Source organism: Nipponia nippon, unplaced genomic scaffold, assembly GCF_047370975.1.
Source record: "Nipponia nippon isolate SJK-2023a ecotype South Korea unplaced genomic scaffold, ASM4737097v1 scaffold_1, whole genome shotgun sequence".
In the NCBI taxonomy this organism is placed as follows: domain Eukaryota; kingdom Metazoa; phylum Chordata; class Aves; order Pelecaniformes; family Threskiornithidae; genus Nipponia; species Nipponia nippon.
The window spans coordinates 112040982-112061059 of record NW_028262290.1 but is presented as its reverse complement, the minus strand read 5'-3'; the positions used below and the strand labels follow the sequence as shown (position 1 = coordinate 112061059).

The following is a 20078-nucleotide window of genomic DNA, read 5'->3' as shown; positions in this document are numbered from 1 at the left end:
AATCACCTCCACTTGAAACCACTCAAATGAGGCCAGTCTAGGCTTACAGAAAATCCATGCATTTACATAAATGGCTTGCTACTTTTGCAAACATTTTTCCAAGTATTTTAACATTTTAATATTTTGCAAGCAAATAACTACTTAAAAACAATAGCATTAGTTATTTTGTTTAGCTCGACTACTGCATCTCACAGTCTGCTGTGAAATCTCAACAGTTTCCTAGGCAAATACGTCAAAATGATCTTTCTTTATCTTATACCAATAGCCTTTGAAAAACTCAGAATAGATAAAACAAAACAGGTTGCTCTACTTTATCTCCGACCGTATCACAAGTTGGACTTCGCAGCTCCTAGGATTTGCAATAAAATCTGTGCTATACTATAGCACATACTTTATTGCTAAAAAGCTGTTGTCCAGGACACCTTCAATAGCCTGAAGATTTTGGAAACACTCCACAGTTATCGGTTCCCAATATTCTTCAAATTATTTATTTAAGCAGTTGGAAACTATAGGAATATCAGCTTGTAGTCACATTTTCTCACATACAGCTACACCATATGGAAAAATCAGCTGCAAAATATGACTGCCTGCTCTGGAGTTTTTCTCATATTTTTTGTGTGGAAGTTAGACCCCAAAAGGCTGCATGTGTGAACACTTTAGAAGGCAGAGTCTCAACTGGTATAAGCTGTTGTAATTCCACTTAAGTCTGATGTCAGTAAAGGATTTGCCATCAGCGGCAGTGATGTTCACAGCATTCAGACACAGAGAATCATAAGAAATTCAGGTTGAAAGGGACCATCTGGAGCTTCGAATCCATGTACCTGCAGCCACGTTAAATCCAAAGGGTCGTTCTCAAAAAACACTCACTTGCCTCCCCAGTACACGCACTTGCAGATTACATCCACCAAACTCACTTGCCTCTCCCAGCTCCCTGCAGGGAACTGGAGGCTTTTAGAACTGGATCAAAAGCCCCCAGATGATTGCAATGCACCATAAGAAGTGAACAACTGTTTTAAGGTCCTGGAAATATTGAAGTATTTAGAAGGTAAAAATGCCTGAGTGGGCAGACTGAATTCACTTTATGGACTCAACGAACAGAAGGTTGCTCTTGCGCTAATTTGATCTGAAGCAAAACTCCTTTTTGAACCTAAATCCATTAATCAACTAAATTCCGAGCACAGGAATAGACCCACCAGGGTGATTATCTGAGAAGCTGCTGAGCAACAGCAAGAGCACAGCAGGCACTCAGACCACCAATCTGTCTCTGGTTTGGGACTATATTTGATGCTCCAAGGAAAGGCAAATCCTCCTCTTGGTTCAGGACCAAAGTTACATATCAAAGCAGGAGACAAACAGGCACCAGTTGAGTAACCAGTTGATTAAACCTCAGCCTTAATTACTTATAACACAATAGAAAGTTCTGAAAGTAGTGGTAGCTTGATGTTGTGTCCCTTAAGAAAATATATACATGTACATCTTCATACTGTTTAGTAAAAAGTACCACCCAAACACATCAGAACAACACATTTTATCATCCTACATAACATGGTAGCATCCTAACACTTCAGAAGCTGACTTTTTTCTACTTCTTTCCATGCTAGAATGGGAGGTGGAGAGATGACAGAAGTTGTCGGCTTTCCACGGAGCAAGGCATTAAGTGAACAACACTGCCACAGAGGAAAGGAGATTGAACCCGGGGGCAGAACTTCTTGCTCTAAGCTCTGAAGAGGAGTATCGGTAAACATGGAGCAGAAAAAGGAGGGAAGTTGCCCTTTCATGCATGCCAGTCTCCTCCTGGGAGGATCCCTTGTACTCTGAGAAGCCACATGAAGGTATAGAAATTACCTTTCCAATTCATGTTTTCTTTGGCCTGAGCACTAGTATAGCCTCTTAGTTTGTCGTGAAAATGGGAAGTAGATACAGCAACTCAATTCTTCATCGTGGTCCAGCTGAACAGGTGCCCATACAATAATAATTTTTAGTTTTGAAGAATTTCTGATGTTTCAGAAGCAGCAAACTGCAGCTGGAAGGCTCAGAACCCTCTTAGCTGTCCTTATGTCCAGTAAAAGGCCTATATTTACTCATACAGGCGCCATTTGTCACTAACTAGCACACCATGAATGGCACGTCAGGGACACGCATTGCTCAAACACCATGTTTATAACCGTACTGCTGTGTAGTTTTATGACTGGTACCCTAAACCACTATGAGATGTGTTGTGGCTGGTTAGCGCCATGAGTCATCAGCAACCGCTGCTCAGGAAAACATAGAAGAAAAAGTCAAAGCAGTAAAGCATGATGCAAATATTTTGCCATATGTGCTGTTATGAATTCTGACAATTCATTCAAAAGAATAATTTTAGCATGAATCTCCCTCAGTCTAGGTTATTAACAGGTCACAAGCCACTGAAATAGCTAAGCAGCATAGAACCGTATGAATTTTCCCTCATTAGCAAACATCGTATGACACGTGACATTAAAGCACCCATGGCCAAGGGCCAGCTCCCACTGAATTTGAGAGAAAATCTCTCCGATTCAATGGCAACAGAATTAGTCCTTTTTATAAAGCATCAGAAATAAAAACTTACATCAGAAGTCCTCAGCCCTGTGAATTATGCAAAATGTGCCTCTGGTCTATGCATTTTGCTATAGTAAACTCGCTGTCAGTGAAGGTAGATACACTTCTTTCACCTAACAGACGAATTAATATCCATGGGATGAAAATACTGCATTTCTGGCTCCGTACACCTTGCAAACCATGGCAAACCACAGTGGTTTCAAAAAGTGCTGTTTTTAAGATTGCCACATATTTAATATTCCCCCTTTTCGATGCTTACTGATACACTTTTTCTCCTTTCTAGTCTTATCAGATGAAAGCATCTGGTGGCTCTGAAACCACTGCTCCAAGTATCTTCATTAAGGCCATCAATTTTGTTAAATGAGATGCAGCTTCTTGAAGGAGAATGAAAAGTAGGTGTCATTTTGCAGATGCTGTGCTCCTCTGAAATGAGATTTCCCAAGAGAGCACTGATGCTTCCTTTATCATTTCATAATTTCTTTTATTTGTTCTACATGAGGCAGAAAAATGAGTCAGAGTTTCATAATATGCAAGAAAACTTCAGAGAGAAATCTCAACAGCATACTTAATAGCAAACTTCTCACAATCAGGTTGTTTGATAACAGTGGACACTTTCTCAGTGGACTCCAGCACCAGAAATCACTACTCTTAGCTCACCTGGTCAAACTCAACATACAAATTTCCAGAAATCTATCAGGCAATCCTGCTAAACTGCACATAAGAGCAAGGGACGCATGCTGCCAACCCAAAACAACATCCCTCACTAGGAAAATTGACATAGCTCTCCACAGTGATGTTCTGAACAACAACTAGTTACTCTGAACACTGTAGCATACAGTCAGTGCTGCTGTCAGCTCCCCTTTTATACTCTCTGGTCCTATTACGTGGTCAGTGTTATGTATCCCGTAAAGACACATGCACCCAGTGAGATAAGGAGGCTCGGTGTTTCAGGATCTTGTCATCTACAGCCACAGGTCTTACACACCTTTACAGCAGCATTAAGCCTTTTCAATACTACTGATTCTTGTGCATGGTTAGTTTTGGTTTTCTTTTTAAAGAATATTATTTAAGCATGTCTTAGCACTGGAATTAAGACAAAGAGAGCCACAGCGCAGTTGGCTGGAAGACTGACGAGACCTACAAAAACTTAATGACTGAAACTATAAAGAACATGGTTTGTGTCTTACCAGCTTTTGCTTCCTGATGCATTAGAAAAATCGTTGCTTCCACTCAAATTAAAGGCTACCTTGCCTCCATGAAAGCTGGAATTGGATGACCTATTTGCCAGGCATCATTTATTCACAGCTTTCCAGGAAGGACAGAAGAGTTTGATTTTTCTGTCATGTCACACACAGGCTGTAAACACAATACATCTTTATAGGAAAGGTCAGCACAGCATGTGCTTGATACCAAAACCAAATAAATCACTCCACTTCAGTGAGAGTCAAGAGCACTGTCAATGCTGAATCCTCAGCATAGGTTAATTAATAACCTGCCTCATAGAAATGCAAACCAGATAATTATTAATGCAGATCTAATACTGGAATTTTGTCGTTCCATCACTAAGACATCAGGGAAATAGCTCAAAAGAAAGCATTTTCTGTATTACCTGGAAGACATCCTTTATTGTAATGTGCAGTTATCAGCCCCAATGTAAAGCAGCACTGTCTCTCTGTTTGCAAACACTGTAGGTAGTATTTAGTGGTAGGTCTTTTAGGGAACTCAGAAGTATGAATGCAAAGGACTATTGCATTAACTGAAGCTTAACAAAATAAGAAGCTACTGGAACAAATCCATAATTCAGTATGAAATATACCTGCATACCAGAGTACCCTATTTTACCATTTCTCAGTCTCCTTATAGTTCCTAGAACTGTCTCCCAAATTTTGCAATCTTTTTCTTAAAGAAATAAATTTCTTCTTTTCTCTTTCTACAAGCTGTAAGAGACTTGGGTTTTGAATTGTCTAGTGCATCACTTGAAAGAAGTTAGGTTTGCAGCCTTCTCTGGAAACACCGACGTTTTTGACATCCCAGTACCTACCAGGAGAGCACCAAATTTCTGGTCCAGCCACTAAGAAGGCTCAAGAGTAAGAATGTCATCGTTCTGGTTATTAAGTAACGTGATGAGTTGAAGTAAACTGCATCAAATCAAACGGGCTTCTCAGACAATTTGGACTAATCCAAAAAGTATGAACTCTAAAGGTAAGAGCAGGGCGCTTCTGCCCCATGTTAGTAGTAACTCCCAGTAATCAGGTGAGAAAGCTGTGTGCCTGCAGTGATGCTTAACTAACTAACCCTTCTACTGAACCAACGGTCTCTGTTTCAGATGAGGACTGAATAGAAAATACTTGGCACCCTCCTTTAAAAAAATCCCAACCTTCTTGCCTCACAACTAAACCTCTCCCTCCCCAAGCTAGGATCCTACCTTCATTACCTATTACATCTTCCTACAAGCATACTCATGTCCTCAAAGTAGGGCCCAGACTAATGGTTTTAATGAAAATTTGGGGTGTGCAAAGACAACAAGCACAGAGTCTACAAGTCTATGGCTAAAAGCAATCTATACATATTAAATGTCAAGCTAGACTTTCTGAACAGGTACTTGGCCTCTGTTTATGCCTATAGCTGCATACCCATAACTAACATATATAAGCCATGTATTAACAGGTCGGGTGGAAAACTGTCCAGAACTGTTTGTTGTGAACTGGATCATGTTCAGTCCATGTGTTAAATCCCAGAGCTGGGCTATGTCAGCTATGCCCAGGGCCAGTTATCCCAAACGACTCCTGAAGAATCATATACCAGTCTGCTTTAAAAACAGTCAGAAATAACTTATCATGCAACTGGCTCTGCCCGGGAGAAAACAATTAGCACAGTTACTAAAGCTGCAGAGGCATAATAGTTTATATCCAAGGGGCAATCAAAACCAGCCCAGTGTGACAACAGTTTAGACTTTATATTTGGAGCAACCAATAGGTAGAATCAAAAAAGCAAAACATCGGATCAGCGCTCTCTGCTTTGAAGTGAGGAATTAGTTGGAATGGATCCAGGCTGTTCCTGCAGAGACAATTTTGTAGCATAAAACAGAGAACATCACCTTCCTGGGTATCCTGCCTGACTGGAAATTAGTGAGGTTGAGATGAGATTTAACAGCACACTACGTCTCTTCAAATCCTGAGAAAAATGGTCCCTCAGAGGTAAGATAATTATTAAACATACACTTCAGGATGAAATGGTAATCAGCAGAGAACCCCCTCCCATAGCCCCCAGAATACTTCACACATTGTATTGCTTGTATTTGGCTTAGTGGTCATCCAGTATCTGAAGTACGCTTTGGGACTGCCCCTGAAAAGATGGCCTGTCAGATGTAGTTCTTCTGAATGCTCTTTGCAACTACTTCTTGGCGTGCAGAAAAGAAACTCTCTCCCACCAGTCTAGATTCTGTTTTCCTGTGTCTGGCTTACTTCAGGATATCTATCAGGGACAGCATTTGCATCAACTTTGTTTAGCGAAGGAGTATCACAAGTATGAAGAATCCCCTGCAGTTTAGTATGGGATTCCACAGACAACCAAGAAAATCTGGGTATCAGCTAAGGGAAAACAGTGTGTCCCAGTCAAAGTAATTTTAATGCTCACACTTTTTGTTTATTGCCTGGATTCTTTTCTCCATCTGAAGCCCATGCACAAGATCAGTAAAATAACTGGTCTAAGGGGGAGGACATAAGGTAGGTTTAAAGATGGTCACATAGATATGTAGGATGCCTAATAATTCCCAGAGGAAAGAAGGTGTTGCAGAACACACTGAATTTCACGGGATTACAACACGTATTGAAGCTCCCCTTCTTCATTATGTCCTTCATTCAACTCCAGATTAAGACGCCTATGACTGTCTACATGAGTTGGGTGCCTCTCCTCCTCTTCGAGCTGATATAGACTTCTTCAGCGAAACCTGTGGAGTCAGGAGGGCAATTAATAAAACTCCAAAGCCAAAACCATTCACTCAGCAGAACTGTCTAGTGCCTTTTGTGATGCCCTGCAAGACATCCACAAATGGCAAACACGACCTGTCCTAAGGGACCTGCCAGCTTTGTTGAACAGCATTTGGAAGCTAGGGAGGACACACTAGGGCATCACAACTGGCAGCAGATGCCAACATTTAGACAACTGAGATGCAGCTGAAGCATGGGTCCCCTAGGCATGCAGACCTGCATGCCTATGACATGGCTCAGGGAGGGACTGCGTGACCAGGGCTGAGCTAAAATGGGACTCCTAGGCCCATGTGCAGGGTTAGGGGTCCCAGATGGGGCTGATCAGAGCCATTAAGGCCCACAGATGCCCCCAGGTGACTGATGGGTTTCTGTCTTGGCCCTCCAGACCACACTAACCAGTTCAGCACAAGCATCTGGAAATAGCCAACTCAAACACAGACACCCACATTTAGGTGTTGCAATCTGGAACTGGATGATCCTCCAAGGGCAGGGTTCAGCTTCCAAAACGTGTGTCTGTTGCCACTGGAGATGCTATGTGGTGCTCAAGAGGACGAGGGAGCCAGCAGGCATGACACAGGACTGCAGGCAGAGCCACATGCCTCTGTTTGGAGAAACCACTGCGAGCCAGGTGAGACATCGTGAAGCTCATTTGGTGCCTATGTATAGGTGGTGAATCTCATCTTTGGTGTCTTAGGTCATTAATGAATTGTAAGAAATCAGTGGTGCTTCTGACGCAAAAAAAGCACTTCAATGAATGTTAATTGTCCAACAGAATAACTTTAAGTCAATGTCATGCCACAGCTGTAAGGCAGCTAAGCATGTTTGTGTGAAATGAAGACCTAGCCAGGCTGAAACTTTTCAGGACCCCTAACAATTACACCTGATAAGCAGCTCTTACTGTGAGGCACACATTAAGTAAAGCAGTCCACAGAGCAGGTTCTGCTCACTCAACAACAGTAAAAAAAGGCTCTTCATTTTCAGCTAATTCTATAAACTAGGAACAACAGCACTTGACATTTTACTTTATTCTGACAACATGGCATGGGCAGCGGCTTTTGTAGTAGCAATTGGTATATCTGTGTGTACATATACAATACATAATGGTTTTAAACATTAAAATATATTTTAATTGTAGTCTGTAAAATAAAAGAAGTCTCATAACTACATATGGAAAAATAATGAGATGTAAATATGCATAGACATGAATATTGATCTCTTACAAAAATGAAGCAAGCACTGTGAGTCATTAAAATATACTTGGGGATAAGAGAATTGCTACTTTACTTCCTGTCAAAAAAAGAAAGTGGAAGATACAGTTGCTTGAACAACAGAATAGAGATGAAATTTCAGGTAAAACCCCAATGGACTTGATGATATTTTCACAGTGGAGAAATACGCAGGAATTGTCTCTTTTTCCCCCTCTCTGAACTTCAAGGTCGATTAAGAGGTTGAGCACATCCACAATTAGCTGTGCAAAGAGAAATGTCTAAGCCTCAAGAAATTTCTTGCAATACACTGAATATCTGTGTTATATATATGTTTTGTTTGTTCCACAAGTTTTGATTTAGAGTGGTAATTTCCAGTTTACAACTTAAGTGGAAGGTGAATAACAGCTGTATTCACTGTTAAAAATCAAAATGTTTTTCCCTGTTCGTTTCAGCTGCAGCAGCTTCTGATAGGGAAAGTCCTGAGGCTCTGCAAAGCCTGCTCTGTTCTCTCCAGACATGGAATGACTCAGTTTCTCCATGGTGATTCATCTGGGTAATTCAACTCTGGGTTGTCACATGCAGAAGGGGCTCTTACCCAGCTGTATTCAGGAAGAGATGGGAACAGATCGCTGGGGAGCCTAAATGAGCTTTTTCTACAGATAGGTCTGCTGGACATATCCTTACACAGAGCCTTCTGCTGAGTTTGGTACATACCCACCATCCAATCTGCTATTCAGGCAAGGAATAGCATGTTAAGATTTCAGTTTTTCAGTTATCCGTTTCCTGGGTAATGAGCTCTTTCCTTTCCCTGAGCTGAAGTGGGAGTCCTCATTTATTGCCTTTGGAGAGTATTCATAAAAAGATCATTCTATCCATAAGACCAGTTGACATCCCAAGCGTTGCAGGCTCTATAAGGCACGGAAACAAGAAAAATAGACCACTTTCACAGCTTTCAGCTTACCAGGATTGCCAGAGCCCACGTGGCACCAGCTGCTACAAACAACTTAAAAGATTTGTTAAAAGAGACACAGAACTGAAGTGACAGCCTTCCTCAAAACCAAATGTAGGTAAACGAGATGGCCAGGAAACAGCCAAATCACTGCTAAATGAGACTGTAAGAAACAAAGTAAAGTTTGGACCTTCTCTCAAACTGCCTCTGCCATAGAAAGGCCTGGTTAGGTCAGCAACCATCATGGAGACAAATAATCCTGGAGGGAACCGCAAAAGATGGCACAGCCTCTAACAGGGATGGTTCTGCTTGCAAGTCACCTGAATGGCCCACATCAACAGTTCAGTTGACCTCAGCACAAGGATCAATCACCCAGACTGCCTTTTTATTCTTTAATACCTAGAATTTATTCTTTCTTTTTCTAAAGGAAAGGCTCTAGAGTTGCAGAGGTAATCTTGAAAGCAGGACTGAATGTGAGCAAGCCAAGAAGAGATGGCTGCCTGAGTTCACAGAAGATAGCAGTTCTGCAAGGTATTAATCAGTAAGAGTGATCATTCAGAACCACATCGTAATGCTTCGTATCTTTGCACTGCTAGTAAGTTGTAGATCAAAGCATGGACAAAACTAAGAAAATTCAAGCCATTTATATGCTTGTTATTGGTGAACATGGCAGAAACAGTGCTTTTGCAGCATTTTTTCCCCTTGTACTTGAAGAACTAAGGACAACAGAACTCCTTAAGAGCAAGCCCAGCAGAGCACAGTAAGCACATGTGATCAGTTTAATAAATAACAGTCTCTCTCATTTGGCGTGCCCGTGGACCTAGCCTAATCTGCATGTCCCCCTCAAGAGAGTTGTAGTAGATCCCTCTGCACTTACTCCTCCCTACCCAATTCCTCCCCTGGCCACAAGTCACATTCACATCCGGATTTAGCACCATGTCGTTCCTGCAGAGTCCTTGACTGCTTATTACTGTCTCTCTGTACATCAAAAGAGGAGGAAATAAAAAGGAAGAAATGCTAAGATCCTCCTTAGCCCTTAGCAAGACTTTCAGCTGAAAATCACCATTATGGAAGATTCTTGGTAAAGGACAGAAAAAACAAACACTTGAGATAATTTTGCATAAAAGATTTTTTTCTCTTTCATCTCTCTTTTTTAATTTCACTTGGAATTTTTAGCTAAAAAAATATCCCACAAAACTGTTTCTTCATGGGGATGCTCCAGCTGCTGCTTCTGCACCCAATCAGAACCCTACAGATGCACCTTATTTCTAATAACACAGTTACTAGCTGTGCAAACAGCTGGGATATTGACAGCAAGGATAAGCAGCAACATAAGGACAATCAAGAAGAAAGAAATGCTCCATTGATATCCCAGCATACTTGGAAAAGAGGAAGGGGAAGCAAAGGGAAAATATAACAACTCTGCAGAGTTTCAAAGCTTTTGAGTGCTTCTTCAGGCCTATTAAATCCCACCATCTTCCTGACCTCAAGAAACTGGAGGGAGGAACCACCCTCCTCAGAGAAACAGGTTCTTTTACTTCCCATCATTGCCATCTTTGGGGAAGAGCAAAGATCTACACAACAGGCCAGCGGCTCCCGAAACCTCACTCCCTTCTACACAGAGAGAGGAAAATAAAGGCTAAGTGACCATAAGATGCAAAAGAGTTAATAAGCATCCCAGCAGTCAGGATGCAGGGTTTGCATTTACATGGAAAGGACAGAAGTGCATGTGGCAGATAGGACTGATTCAGGGCAGAAATTGCAAACACTGACATGAGCCAGTTTTTACATTGTGTAAAACGCGTGGGAGTAGTTCCCTCACCCTCCAGTGCCTTTCTCTATGAGCTCTAAATGACAGCTCACAAAGACGACAGATACCTCAGTTTGTACTTACATAACAAGATTATTTTCTCGGTTGCATTAATGCAGCTCATAGCAGGAATTAATTTGTACTAGAAAGCGACAATATAATTAATCACAATTAATCACCTCAGAGCCAAAAAGTCTGTCCAACAACACAAGGAGTAATAGAGGTTAGAATTTAGGATTGCATTTGGAGTAGATTATAAACTCTTCAGGGCACCTTCGTTTTCACGTCTTGTGTTTACAGCACTAAGAGCAATTGAGTGCTGCTCCACAGCCCCCTGCACCGACAGGGAGTGTAACAACACACAGCAGTCTGAAACTATTCATCTATTCACTTTGTATAAAAACGGTATTATTATATACCACCGATGAAAACTATGCACAAAATGAAACCAAGGAAATACATCCCTTCTTTGTAAGACAGCAACTACAAAGCTGTATTTAGTCGGGGTTGGGTTCTGCTCTCAATTATGCTGTTGAAAATGTGTCGTCTCTCCACTGGTCCCAAGCAGTTTGAGCATGATGGTGTTATATATGATTACAATATGTCCTTTTATTGTGATCGCATTTCTTAGCCCTCTGCATGCACAAATTCAACTGTTCTTTCCATTTGAAAATAGCAGAACAAAATCTTATACCCCCCCAAAAAAAATCTTTTTACCAGTTACCCCGTAACATCATCTTCAAAATCAGCAAGTTCAAACACACTGCATTCTTCTTAAGACATAATTAAAGAAACTGAAAAAGTAACTGACCTCTTGCCGTTTGAAATTTTGAACGTATTCTTCAAACTGTTCGTCTTTTGTTTCATCTGCTTTTCCTAGTTTTTGAAGTACCTATATTGAAAATAAAAAGAAAAAGGAATACATTAATATTTATGTCACAAAACAAAAATGCTGCTACTTTCAACACTTCTGTTCTTGCAGTTAGACTTAAATAGCATTTTATTTTTGTGGGTGTTGCATGCTCTATTGTTTCCGAAATTCACACAGGAAACCATTTTGTCAAAATAAAAAAGGATAAAAGCAGGAGTATGGTGTGTGCATGTGTATGTGGAAATACACTTCAAAGCATGGAGTCCTTGGAGGGGTATGTGGTTTTTTTTTTAATGAAGCAACTTTTCTTTTAGCAAAGAATCCCGGGGTTTCAAAGCAAGGAAGAATGAGAGAAATTTGCTGGCACTGCAAGTTGTCCTCCCGTTCAGACAGAGAAAGACAAAAAAAAAAAAAAAAAAAATCAAATTTCATTAGGTTTTTCGTCTGTTTATGGCTCATTACATCAAATGGTATTAACACTATCCTTATCTGCATGATTTTCAACATCAAGTCAAAGAGTGAGAATAAAGAACTGTAAGGCTTCATGAGAAACTGTTACAGCTGATGCTTATTTAAAAATTCTGTTGGTGTTCATATTTGCTCCCCTCATTAATTCAGCAATGGATTGTCATCCACTAGACAATAAATATACAGCGATAATGGCTATTCGTGTGATAGCAATCTCAAAAGTAATTTGACACAGCTACACTTTACACTGTATTTAACTACAATAAATGCATTCTATTATTAAATCCCAGCACTATCCATTCATTTTAATATTGAAGACTTATACGTAGCTGCAAATAGGCTTCTTGTCAAGCAACCTATAGAGTACTGTATGTGGATGAACCATCTCACACAGTGATGTTAGGATTGCTCTCCCATGACAGTGTCCAAACTTCCAATTTTCACAGGAAAACACAAGAACAAATGGAAAAAACCCCACAAAATTGAAACAATAGCAATTAGCTGATACTGTGAATAAACACATAAACATCCCCCCTCCTGTTCTCCTGAAAACAGTCGTGGCACGTTCTCTCTCTGCCTGCCTGCCTCTCCCAACCCCAGCCAGCCCCACACCATAAAACCAGGCTGCACAACGGTGGGGTGAGCGCTGCTACAGGGGAAACTGGGGGTCAAGATGATCATGAAGGTGATGCAACGCTACCTGTGGACCTGGCATGTGGAACTTCAAGGAAGTTTTGACGTATTTACAGCAGAAAGACAGAATGAATGACATCAGAGAGGAAAGAAAGACAGACTAGCCTTTTGCTGCCTAGAGCTGCGTTTTAGCTTTTCATTGCCCCAGCTCATTTGGGCATTTTAGGTTGCTTTTAAGCCTGCTGACTACTCTCAAAGACCTCATATGCTCTCAGCGCCAATCTCTTCATAAAATATTAAAAAGTATCACAGATGGTTTTACAGAGGAATCATCTAATTTAACATTTCCACTCATCACAGGCCTTCACATTGCTCCTTGTCACCAACGAGCCAAACAGTCTGCCCCCAACTGCGGCACAACTTTGATCCACACCAAGCGGCTCTCTGAAAATCCAACATTTAATTTTCAAAGAGGTGGCTGCCAGGTAAGCCTCCTGACCGCAGCAAAACATTCAAGCCATGTTCACAGGAACAAGTAGCAGGCAATAACTCCAATAGTTAATTGGAGTCTGAGCAATTTCTAACATGGGTAACAGGCCACAGCAAAAAAGGTTGCCACGATAAACTCTTTTCTCTTTCCCAAAATATTAATGGCACATATCCATGTCCCCAGATTTGCACTCAGGTCCAATAGCGCAAGGCTCAGAGGAGAACAACTTACCTGTCACAGCACTTACCTCCTGTGGTTTGGTTTTTTTATCCTATCTCCAACTTTCAATTTCTCTACAGGTATTTGGCTGAACTGAGACTAAAATGCAGTCTTAGAACTTGGCCTCTGCAAACACCAACCCTGATCTTAATCCAGGGTTACATTAAATAACCATTTATATCATAGCTTCCAGATTTTCCTAATCTTAACCCAATCCAGAATGCAAATATTCATTATAGATATGCCATGTGTTTGGAACTGTAAGTTCCAAGCCAGAGGCTTGGCATCAGCTAATGATACTCGCCCTCATGCAACTCCTGCAGCCCATGCAACACACACAGATAACTAGGGTTCATTCACTCTTTTCCTAAATGCAATCCTAATCCTAACCCTAACACCACAATCATATATAGACACAGCTGAGCAGACTGGGGCTCGAATAAACTACTCCTCACAGGCCCCTTTCGGTCCCATCCACATAGCCCCATGGACCACTCAACATGTAGCACAGCCTTTTACAACCAACCTTTTCCTAATTGTAAGTGTAACTTTACCACTGGTAGTCTAAATAGAAAGGTGACCAGACTGAGGGTAAGTCTTAGAAACTGATCTACCTTTCAGCACTTATTTGTGCACTTCTGTCTCAAAGTGGAAGTCTCTTGTCAACAGAAGTCTACAGTTTGTAGTTTATTTTTGCTCAGTTTGGTTCCTACCTATAGAGTGTCTTTGGGATAGGCTTAAGGCAAGATGAAGGCTTGTCTACACTACACAGAAGTTCTTCTGACTCCAACCCCTCCTGTGGACAGGCTGAAATAAATTTTAGACACATTGTTCATCTTGTTATATAGAGTACCTGGGTCAAGATTAGAGTCAGGGTCTGGTTTAGGGCTAGGGTTAGGAAAAGGAAAGCAGACAGCCTACTACCATTAGGTTTAAATATTGGTCAGGAGAAAGTAGACTTAAAACGCCCCGGTTACTGGAAAGCATCTGATGGCCCTTAAAGGTAAAATGAAGGCTGTGCTCAGGAGCAGCAAGTGCCTAACCTCCCCCTTCAGCCTCAGTTCAATCACCCTTCTAGATAAGGATTAGATTCAGTAACAGAAATAGCTCAGTTTATTGGTGGCCCCTGAGGACAGGAGAAGGGTAAATGGACAGTGTTTTACAACAGCCTTGGAGTGCTCTAAAAGGTGTCAAAGAAAGGAGATCTGGATGGTTAAGTGGCTAATATTTTATTTTAAGTCCATGTGGTAGGTAACCCATATTATGGATTTGGATTCAGGCATTAGAAAAAGAAAGAGCAGAGGAACTAAAGCTGTTGCTGAACATTCAATGGCCCATAGGGCTAGAATGAGGCCTGGACTCAGAGAAGGCAGGTGGCTAGCATTTTTTTTTTTATTTCCTCTTAGCATGCCCACACAGAGAAATAATATTTGGGGTTGGGGGTTAGGAATATCGATCAATGTGTATGAACAGCCAGTACCATTTAAAAGAAAATAATTTTTAAAAAATTAAAGAAACAGACATGAAATGAATCTCAAGAAATATTCTGCAGCCAAGGACTCTGTAGTCTTCTGAAGACTGTATAAAATAGATGGTGAACATGATCACCCTATCCAAAAAAGAAATAGGTAAAAAGCTATCCCATTTCATACAATTAGACTAAATCAACTACCAGCAAGTCTTATCTTAAAATGCCATAAAAAGACAAAAAAAAAAAAAAAAAAAGAGAGAGAGACAAGAATTTGAAACAGCTGTTTTATTTTTTTCTTGATTTAACTGTGGTATCCAAACATGACAGCATACAATTTGTTTAATGCACTGAATTACTTTAAGGATCTAAAATGAATATCAGTGTTAACCCAGCATGTCACTAAGAATATATGAACCAAATAATTAAGTCCAGTTAGCATTGAGAATGCAGTAAAAGCTAAATTTGATCTGATGGTAAACCTAGATGCTGTTGAGTGAATACATGTATAGACGAATTGTCTCGCAACAGGGTACTGAGATAAATAAATGACAGATTCTACACAAAACCATAAAATCTGAGTAAGGACATCAAGCATGTCCATTATCATTCATAAATGTCATCAACAGTACATGTCTAAACACAAAATGCAAGAATATTTCCATTTGGGGATGTTGTATCTTCAGTAACCCATTTGGAAGACATAAGACTAAACAGTTCTCTTATAAAGTCATCTAAGTACCTTCACTTACTAAATAATACATTTAAGTTCTATGAGGATCTGAAGTGTTAGGAAGAAAAAGTCAATAATTTGCTGATCTTGAATTAAAACGATCAGTTGTGCAATGACTGTGAAGTGAATGTTGTTAAATGCCTGCAACATGCCAAAGAAAAGAAAGGAATATAATAGAAATAAATTACAGATGAGCTTGAGTAAGCTTGATTATATTGAAAACTCATGTTTTGTGGCAAGGATGACACTGTTATAACAGCTGCTGAGACTACCACCCTCCCAGGCCTGACAGGCCTACCCATCCTCCCCTAAAAAAGTTTCCAAGACTATGACAATTCAAGGAAGAAAGAAAAAAAAAAGGGGGGGGGGGTGTACAAAAAAAAGAAACTAAAGAAACTGATTCTCTGATGTAGACTGTGGCCACCCAGGAGCTGCCTCAAGAGCAGCTCAGCTCCCTGTACAGCAGCAGCAGCAGGGTGGACAGGAGTTGACAGTAACCTCATCAGACATCCCAACATGTGTCATCCTCAGTTATGCATCAGTATTCTTAAAGAACAACCAACACATTCAAAGTCACTCATGGCAGGAAGACGTGACTGATCAGACAGGACTACCCAGGACCAGACTTTATCAGAAATTCCCAAGACTGTTAAATCAGTGAAAAAGCTAAGCTAATCTAACTCGCCACAAGTAGCACTATTTAAGGATATTACAGAATAACCCCAGTATGAAAAGCAAGACAAACACTTGTGAAAGTCCAAAACCGTTGTCATGGATTCACTGCCCAAAATCTTTTGAGAATAGCAAAGTGCTCCAGATCTCAACGGGTGCAAACTCATGCACCTATAACACTGTTCCACAACACTCTTCTTCAGCATGTAAAAGAACTACTAGGGCTTGTCATGGTTTAACCCCAGTTGGCAACTAAGCACCACCCAGCCTCTCACTCACTCCCCCCCCCAGTGGGATGGGGGAGAGAACTGGAAGAGTAAAAGTGAGAACACTTATGGGTTGAGATAAGAACAGTTTAATAATTGAAATAAAATAATATCATAATAATGATTTTAAAAACTTGTAATAAAGAGGGAGAAGTAAAACTCAGGAAAAACAAGTGATGCAACCACTCACCACCCATCAACTGACGCCCAGCCAGTTCCCGAGGAGTGATCCCTGCCCCCCAGCCAACTCCCCCCAGCTTATATACTGGGCATGACATCATATGGCATGGAATAGCCCTTTGGCCAGTTTGGGTCAGCTGTCCTGGCTGTGCCCCCTCCCAGCTTCTTGAGCACCTCCTCGCTGGCAGAGTATGGGAAGCTGAAAACTCCTTGACTTAGTATAAACACTGTTTAGCAACAACTGAAATGTCAGTGTGTTATCACATTGTTCTCACGCTAAATCCAAACCAGAGCACCGTACCAGCTACTAGGAAGAAAATTAACTCTATCCCAGCCGAAACCAGGACAGGACTGCATGAGTAATGTGTCCAGATTTCCAAAGGAGTTTCAATATGATACTTCTGGGCAGAAATTGGTTAAAATGAAAGCAGACCATTCAGGAGAAATCATTTTAGACTTATCTATGTGCAAAACATTATAAGGATTTCAGCAAATGCTCACAAAAATGAAAGAAGTGTTTGTTCAATATAAAACAAGCTTTGAAAGAAGATTCTTGTGTTGCATGACAAGAACCTGAGGTGAAAAAAAAGAAACACAACAGGATAAGTTTGAAGTAAACATGACTGTATTTCAACTTACCCTACCACAAAATAGTATATGACAACTTATATGGCAAACATATAATGACCCCAAGCTTACCACAGCCTGACAGTAATTCCAGACAGACACAAAAAAAAAAAACACCACCCCCACAAAACCAAACCTTCTCCCCCCCCAAAGAAACACCACACGGGCACCTCCAAACTTAAAAAGACAAAATTTTTCATGTGATGGGATGCTATACAAAGCATCCAATGCCACAAAACCATAAAAAAGTGTCACATTAGAAAAGCTAAGCATGATCCATGATACCCAGCTGGTATTTGAGAAGTGTAGGAACAAAGTTTAAGTAACCGTGTTTGTTCCAGAAATAAAAGCTGGTTTGGAAGACAACATATCAAAGTATCAAATCTGCAACAGAGCTAATTCCAAAATGTATCTACAGACTCTCACTCAAGCACTAGGCAGGGTGCTGAACACAAGAAATAGAACAAAAACTCAAGACTCACTGAAGCCACATGAGATTCCCACCTCCTCACCGTTAGCACACAGGTAGCTGAAGTGAAATCAGAGGGAGAATCATTACAAGGATGCTACCTGGTCACTCCCCCACAAAGAGGGGCAGGAGGGGACAGTGAATTGGATTACAGGTATGTAAGTGTAAAGCTGATGGACCCATATGTTTGGTCCACCTACTAAAAGGTTTCCTGAGAAAGAGGTAACATTCATATCTATCTACTCAAGATCTACTTGGGTGGCATTTAAAAACAAAACAAAATTTCTTTTACCATGATATCAAAGTCTATAGTCTTATCCTTCCTCCATTTCACTCCAGCACCGAAATCTCAAAATATGGTCAGAAAAAGAAGATGGGCAGAGAGGTATTTTTCAATATTGTTACATGGTAGGATTAAAATATGCGCAATGTATTTCATAAAAATTAGATGTAATTTCCTAATTAGAAAAATAATAAATAAAAGATTCTTTAAAAACTTGTTAAATTTTTGTCTAGTGCTGTTCTTTGTTTTCTCTTTGGTTTTTTGGTTGGTTTTTTTGTTTTGTTTTTTTTTCCTGAGCAAAGTTATAATTGTATATAAGCAATAGGCATTTTAAAAATATAAAGTCCAAGAGCTTTCTGGTATTGTATTAATTTCTGCAGAAATTAATTTACATAGAATATAACTTAAAGTCTCAGGGTATGTGTGCAAAGCAATTGTTGTTATCATAGGTGGGGAAAGTAATTCATGGGGTAAACAAGATGGGTTTTGTTTGGAGGTTTAGGGAGGTTTTTTGCTCCAAGAATTTCCATTTGAGAGTGCTAGAGTAAGTTTCTGACTAAACAGAGCAAACGATCAACATTCTTTGGCTTTCATGCTAGTAAGTTAGGCAGCGGAGCACTTCAGGGAGAAAAAAAAGCAGTATTTACCACTCTATTTTTAGGGTGAAAGCCTTGGCTTTCCAAACAAGCTCAGTTTTTTGGCCTAGCCAGAAACCATACCATACTTAACATTATTAAGATTTCAGAGAGTAAGTAGATCAGCAACCAGAACATACCCAATAAGTATAAATGACCATTTTATCATGGAGTTAAGATACACATCTGAAATAGCACAGTGTATTGCTCAGTTTCAATTCTGCTATGACTATTTTGATCCCAACATAGCTCCAATGCAACAGGCTCAATCGCTTCACTTTTCCAAGAGGTTGACTGAATTTCATACTTTCCACGCTATACAGCCTATACGCTTTCCAAGAACTCAGGCTTGCTTTGTACTACTGCTGCTGCTGCTGCTATTCCACCATTCCTTTCCTGCAGAAACAGCAGCTGACAGTGACAAATGTTTGCCCAAGCCTCTGTTCTCATTAATATCTGCTGGAGGGTTGTGGAAAAAAATCCTTTTGTCCTTGACAGACTCTCAAAACCCTGAAAACCTGTTTAAAACAGCACACGGAGCATTTTACTAAGAAGGTTATAGAAAATGCAGAAAGACACTACAATAAAGCTCTTCACTGATAAGTAATTGCTTTGTGTGGTGCTGGTTTATGGCAGAACCACTCCAGGCATTCTGAGGAGTGCAGCTGGCCACCAGGCAGAGATGGGAGCTGAGTCAAGCAGGGTGATGCTGTGGCCTGGTTTTGAAGTCTCAAGAAGATCCACTGGTGCGTAAAACACTGAGATGATGACTTAAGAAAACACGCTTTAGATCATTAAGAAGCAAACAATGACCCTCCAACCTACAACCCTCCAACCCAGAACACACAATGCTTTTTTAAAAGAAAGTATTGCTGTGGAGATGGCCAATAAATTTACAAGAGCTCCATCACACACAGAAGGAAACAGAAGACTTGCAAGAAATGCCTATGCTCTCACCTCCCTCTGACCACTCTGTCTTCTTCCTCATCTTCAGCAGAATCTGCAGTCCGGATGGTTTCCATAACTGATCTTAAGAAATTACTAAACTTAGCACAGGTTTCCAGATCAACGTTAGGTGATCTGTAGTTACCACCCCTTTTTTCTGTGCACGCTTGCGGTATTAACGATATAGAGAACTCCTGAGCATTCAGTAAATTAACCCAACCTTCATTGTCACATTATGTATCTCATATCCCTATTATTGTACTGGTATTTGTTCCCCAGCCTCCCATTTAGGTCTTCTCTTAAACTGGGCAAAATAATCCTCATTTGCCCACCATTTACAGTTGGATTTCATTGTTGAAGTTTGAGACACTGGATCATATACTAGGAGAAAGGCCATCATGGTAAACTGCAATTTAGGAATGTACCATTTAGTGGGCGACTGCAACTCCACAACTGCTATCCTAATATATGACAGAGGCAATTTCTGCTGTCCAGGGTCACAAAGCAAACAAGAAGTCATATTCTGAACTGCATTAATGCATGAAATATGGGCAGTGGAAGAGGGCAGCTGCTACGTACCAGGCAC

The 20078-nt window shown here is 40.5% G+C and overlaps 1 protein-coding gene across 2 annotated transcripts in view; it reads right to left on the bottom strand.

The window, feature by feature from the left end:
• Window positions 1-20078, bottom strand: part of AMPH (amphiphysin) — a 122805-nt gene that overhangs the window by 53585 nt on the left and 49142 nt on the right. For both annotated transcript variants that reach the window (XM_087767099.1, XM_087767092.1), the window contains exon 2: window positions 11345-11425. In XM_087767099.1, coding sequence (XP_087623225.1) covers window positions 11345-11425 — 81 coding nt within the window. The remainder of the gene's footprint in view (window positions 1-11344; window positions 11426-20078) is intronic.